The sequence below is a fragment of the Triticum urartu genome, chromosome 2 (genome assembly GCF_003073215.2).
Source record: "Triticum urartu cultivar G1812 chromosome 2, Tu2.1, whole genome shotgun sequence".
In the NCBI taxonomy this organism is placed as follows: domain Eukaryota; kingdom Viridiplantae; phylum Streptophyta; class Magnoliopsida; order Poales; family Poaceae; genus Triticum; species Triticum urartu.
In genome coordinates, this window is record NC_053023.1 from 142,899,089 (window position 1) to 142,905,168 (window position 6,080).

General features: G+C 45.6%; 1 protein-coding gene across 1 annotated transcript; it reads right to left on the reverse strand.

Annotated features, from left to right (window-relative positions):
* Positions 1-3,697: 3,697 nt before the first annotated feature.
* On the reverse strand, positions 3,698-4,373 carry LOC125541291 (protein PELPK1-like). Its single transcript, XM_048704739.1, has one exon. The coding sequence runs from the start codon at positions 4,310-4,312 to the stop codon at positions 3,872-3,874; it is 441 nt and encodes a 146-aa protein (XP_048560696.1). The 5' UTR covers positions 4,313-4,373; the 3' UTR covers positions 3,698-3,871.
* Between the last annotated feature and the right edge of the window lie 1,707 nt (positions 4,374-6,080).

A 6,080-nucleotide genomic window follows, 5' to 3' on the forward strand; every position in this document is an offset into this window, starting at 1 on the left:
GGACCAGTAGTTGTGATTAGGCCGACTGTTAAGATGAAATGGTTTCTCCAAGGAACTCCAGCTCGTGGAAGAGCACGCAAGTGCCAACATGACCTTTGACCCCAAAACGAGTGACTATAGAGCTAAGAACGATGCACTGGAAATTTACAGCCGTACGTGTTGCATTTCCCAGAGGTGACTGCGTACAGTGTTTCTTTTCCCTGTTTCGATTCATTAAGAAAAGGAGAATTGCTTAATTAATTAACGAAAAACTGAGCGAAAACTATCACAAACCTCTAAGTGGTACACATAAAATACCCCACATACAATACTACATGAAAGGCCTCGTCAAGGTAGCACATTGACGTCATTGTCAATAATGTGACTGCTTGCTTCTTGGTTACCGGCCATTACCACTAATTGTTAAACGTAAATGTGTGTGTTATAGAACGTACTTAACATTTTGTGAAGCATTCCTAGAAATAAAAACAAAATAAAAATAAAAATGGTGAAGCATCTAGTTCTAAAGGCGGGTGACTCCTGGTCATGCTACCATAGCAACATTAGATAACTCGTGTTGCTCTCACCACGGGCAACCCAGAAGAAACCCTAGTCACCGTCCTTCACCTCCCCATCTCGCTCCATCTGTACCTCATCAGTGTCGAAGGGTGAGCAAAGCCCACATGGTGTTGGCAATTATAGGGCTGTTTTTCCCTCTCTAAGCATGGAGTGGCTCAAGACTGCTCGGCTGCACACGGATGAGGGTCCGATTGCAGCGACCGGCCGGCATGGAGGCATAGTAGTTGAGGTGCGGTGTTCAAAGGTGTTAGAGGGATTGTTGCGTTACCAGCTATAATGAAGGTGCGGCGGCGGGCTCTCTAGGCTTGCAATGCAACACAGGATCGATGGCGTGATGGCACGGCCGTGGTGGTTAGATGTGCGTGGAACCGCGAATTTGCAGGTCGACGGGCATCGCTTGTGGCAGCTGGCCGGATGTGGCTCGGCCACAGAGGAACTAGGATCAAGCAGGCCATGACATCTGTGTGGCACATACGGTGACGAAGGCTTCTAGGTGACGTTGTGGTGGGCATGTCTACCGGCGAAATCTTCTTTGGCCGTTGCCTAATTCTATGGGAGCAGGCTAGTAGCCTGGACGGTGATATTGGCGATTGACATGCAGGTTGTAAACCATCCTAGTGAAAACCATGATTCACCATTGGCTAGACCAGGCAACGCCGATGCCCGCATGCCATTTTTTTTACTAAAGGTGTTGGCTTGAAGTTTCGCTTCGGGGGTGATTGTCCCCTGTTCGCATTTGCTTGGATCATCCAACATTGACGTGCCAACAACAATTCCATTTTCAAGGTGTTGTTTTGGAATATTGCACACTTTATATTAGCTTGTATATTGATCAATAGGTGGATTGTGCTCCACAGTCATTGAGTTTGTGGTAGGACCGAGGCCTTTGTGGCCATGTAGGTTGTTTATATGATTGCTAGGAGTTTCAGGATAGTCCCCAATCCTGCTTACTTTGCAAGGTATTTAAGCGTGCCGACCGTAAACTCAAAGGCATTGCATGCGCTGGCAAATATTGCATTTTAGGGTTATAGTGCGTGTGATGGTTTGTGGGTGAAAGAATATGAAGCGAAAAGCAATCTGTTGGTGAGAATTATTTATAATAAATAGTATGATATAAGATTTTCAAATGTTTTTAAGAGAAAAGGGAAATAAATAAGACCAACACTTCTATTTTTCATAAACAAACATTTGTACATGTACATTCCATCCACAAATAGACGCCATAGATAAGCACTTCACATCATACAAAGACTCGCCAGAAATCACACAAAGACACAACACGACCAACAGATACATGTGTAGGAGCGCGAACAAAGAGAAGACAAGTGAAGGCAGTCTTCATGGCTTAGCCTCCGGCTCAGGAAAGTGGAACTCGGGGATGGTAGGCATCTCGGGTTTTAGTGGTAGCTCCACCTTGGGAAGCTCAGGCTTGGCTGGAAGGTGCACCTCAGGGAAAGTTGGGAGCTCGGGCTTGGGTGGCAGGTGCACCTCCGGGAATGTCGGCAGCTCTACCTTGGGCAACTCAGGCTTAGGTGGCAGGTGCACCTCCGGGAATGGCGGCAGCTCGACCTTGGGCAGCGTTGGCAGCTCGGGCTGGTGCTCCTCACCTTTGGACGGAGCCATCTCCTCCTCTAGCATTCTTGCTGCGCTGCTCATGGCGACGGACGAGAGGAACAGTCCAAGGAGGAATACAACGGTGTTTCTCGAAGCCATTTTGCTGGACGCTTATGGTTGTTATAGGCTTCTAGCTAGCTCTCGTGGTGCAATTTTGATGTGGGAGAGATAACATGTCTCATGTTCTATTTATAGAGTTCAACAATGCACACAATGTGAGGCTTTGCAACAAAGTTGGTCAACTACTGGTGTGCACTTCCAGGTTCATCTGTGCACTTTAACTTCTAGTCAAAGTTGCTTAGGATTTGGGTGAAGAGGGGCTGAGATAGTTCTCTCGGGCTGTACGGCTGCAGTTGAGGATGATGACCTAGCGATCATAAACAACCGTTAATTAGGCCAACTACTAAGACGATCAAAATGCCTTGTCAAGGAGAGATCATCAGATCGCAGAGAATACAAGCACGTACATTAGCAATGGCCGTTGCGGCTGTCAACCAGACTCTTTCCTTTTCTTTGTTCTCCCTCATCCGAGCTTGACGATCGGCGGGGCCCTGAGTGGTTATGCTATAATACTAGCACGTAAATGTTCGGTCATCATATTTTTCCTACATGTGATACAATTAGTCGAGGTAGTGAAAAATTAAATCTACATCTTGTCTAGATGAAATATAATATGTTTCATCTAACTCCCACATTGTTGGATTTTACATGGAGATTCATGGATTTTTTTTTTCTTTTATTTTTTGTTTGGTTAATCAATTAGTGTAGGAGTTTTCTTTTTGCAGGAAAAAATAGTGTAGGAGTTAGATGAGACTTCTCTGTTTCTCATATGAGAATTAACAAAAAAGAAAATCCAAATATTTGAGTTCAATATTTGATCCAAAGCAAATTTGGTCCGCACTACCACCTAGAGGTCCTAAAGTTGGTCGTTGCCTATTTGTCCCTATAACTTTTTTGAGCTTCAAACCCTGGTTATAGTTTGCTTGCTTGATCGCTTAACTAGTGATGTGTTCACGGTGCCTGGCGTCTCAGTCAATATTTTGTAGAGTTGGACACTCGTAATGCGTTGGTTTGGTTGTTGTATTATTATTTCCTTTTGAACATTTGTGGTCGACATGTCAGTTTCATCCTATAGAACAATTTGAAAGTATTTGCCCACTGAAGTGAACACGTTCGGATGAAAGTAAAATGAAAGTTGTCTGACACCCCTCATCAACGTTGTCTATGTTGACACATGACACCCGGATCTCTGCCACATCCGCTTGCTCGATAGTAGTCATGCATGCACTAGTTAGCCGCTCTAGTGACACCCTAGAGACACCCTCTGGATCACTGGTGTTCAGACCATTGACGCAAACATAATGACTACAATTTATGGGTCCTAAAATCAGGTACTAAAGCTAGGACGACTTAAGGTTGAAGAGAAAATGTATTTATATAATTTTATGTTTCATCGATGGAAAATGGATAGGTGAAAACGAAGCTTACGGTGAAAACTTAAAAGCACCATGCTTTTGAAATGCTCTTATGACCAAAGGGTGCGAAAGTATATTTCTCGTATATATACCAATATATTAGCACATCACTCACAACACTCGCTAGAAACAACAACTAAACAATCAGATCATCGACACAACACAGCAACAGGTACACGTACGAGCGAGGAAGAACGAAATAACAATGTTGGTAAGGGTGGTTCTCATGGCTTGACCTTCGGCTCCAAGAAGTGGATCTCGAGAACAGTGGGCATCTCGGGCATCGGCGGCAACTCCACCTTCGGCATCTCCGGCTTGGGTGGCAGGTGCACCTCTGGGAACGCTGGCAGCTCCACTTTGGGCAACTCTGGCTTGGGTGGCATGTGTACCTCCGGGACAGGCGGCAGCTCCACCTTGGGCATCTCCAGTTTGGGTGGCAGGTGCACCTCAGGGACCGGCGGAAGCTCCACCTTGGGTAGATCAGGATTAGGTGGCAGGTGCACTTCTGGGAACGGTGGCAGCTCCATCTTGGGAAGCGATGGCACCTCGGGCTGGTGCTTCTCCTTGGACGGAACGGTATCCTCTAGGATTCTGGCAGCCCCGCTCATGGCAACGCATGAGAAAAGAAGACCGAGGAGGAAAACGGCGGAGTATTTCAAATCCATAATTGCTCGACATGTGCAGCTGCAGCACTGGCTAGCCTGGGCAGTGAGCAGTGTGGTTCGAGTGCGTGAGAGATAGCAGCTCCTACTTGCTACTTATAGGGTACAGAAGGCAGCATGCGCAGAGAGTCCGAAGCTTTGCAACAAGTTAGGTCATCTACTTGTATATATGCACTTTGTCTTGGAGTCTATTTCTGCTCAACGTTTGACTGTTTAGATTGTAGTGATACCATGTCCAGGGTAGGCAGTGGCGGAGGCCCCCGGTGGGCAAGGTATGGCGTCTGCCATACCTTAATTGGGTGCAAAACATCTTTTATATGTATGCATCTCAGTCTAGCCGGACGCTGGCTAAGCTAATTCGCTGGCTACGCTAATTAGATTCGCTAGGAAAATCGCTAAAGACGCTGAGAAAAGGCCTGTTCAGGACTAATTAATGGGCCATTGAGGGAGTTGGGCCAAGAGCGGTTGAGCCAGCACCCAACACAACGAACGGCACCGTACCTCTGGCGAGAGGACGCACACGCCCCACTCGACACTCCCAAACCTATCGTGGCGGCGTCGGCTGGCCAGGAGGATGCGGACCGGCGGCGTCGAGCAAGCGGGTGGGTGGGCGCTGCCGCGCAGGGCGCACTGCCCAACGAGCAGCGGCTGAGGGTGAGGGCGGCAACAGCGACAGATTTTCCCCCAACATTAGAGATGATGTTATGTTTACTTATATATGAATGGGTCCAATTCGGCCAACTAGTCACAATTGCTACTACTGTCTACTGGGTGCAACAGCAACAGTTAAAAGGGCCTTCTCATCAATGAAAATCATTAAGACTGAATTGCGTAGCAAGATGTCTGATGGATGTCTTAATGACTTAATGGTGATTACATTGAGCGAGGGATCTTCAAAAGTATTCATCTTGGTAAAATTAAGGAAGATTTTTAGAAGAAGGGTAGGGCACTGCCATTTCCTGTGTCTTCTAGACGCCACTGAAAGCTTCATTACCGGTATGTTTTAGGTTGTTTTTCTATTGAAAATTTGAAATATGTCTAAATTTTCATTGTATTTGTCTATTCGTTTGTAGTGTGCATTGTTAGTGTGTATTGCCTCTTTTGGTTTGCATCAAAAAAATTCTTTGCTTGAGACTTCGCTACACCTTAAATTTTTTTCGTCCTCCACCTCTGAGGGTAGGTATGACGGTACAATAACATATAGCTGTTAGGTCAGCTGTGAAGACCAAATGTTGTGTCCAAGGATCCAAAAAATCTTATAACACAAGCAAGTACCTATATCATCAGCAATGCTCAAGTAAAAAAAAAGATAGCTTCTCATTGTGGGAGTCTACAGAGGCCAGAGGCCACAGCAGCAGGACCAAATCATTAATAGTACGTTTACAAAATGATTTGAGAAAATAGAACAAATGAGGAAATTAATGAGATTAATAGAATCTTAAGCTGTTCATGGATGCTACAACATCACATTCCCCATAATCCCCTGGATTTGTACCTCCCTCTCTCTCTCTCTCTCTCTCTCTCTCTCTCTCGCACGCACTTGTACCTTCCCCATAATCTCCTGGACTCTGTTACGTCTCTGATCATCAAATAAAAATGGAAAATGATTCAGGTGGCATCACATTCCCATAATCCCCCGTGACCTTAAAAAAAGCAACATCACATTCCCATCAAACGATGATGGCATCAAATGAAACAACTATTCAGCTTGAATGTGAAGAGAACTGAATAATAGGTGCTAGCCTTTTTGTTAGAAGAAAAACATATGAGC

What these genes read in the sequence shown, in the direction of transcription:
- LOC125541291 (XM_048704739.1), bottom strand. Translation starts at nt 4,312, where the DNA reads ATGGATTTGAAATACTCCGCCGTTTTCCTCCTCGGTCTTCTTTTCTCA.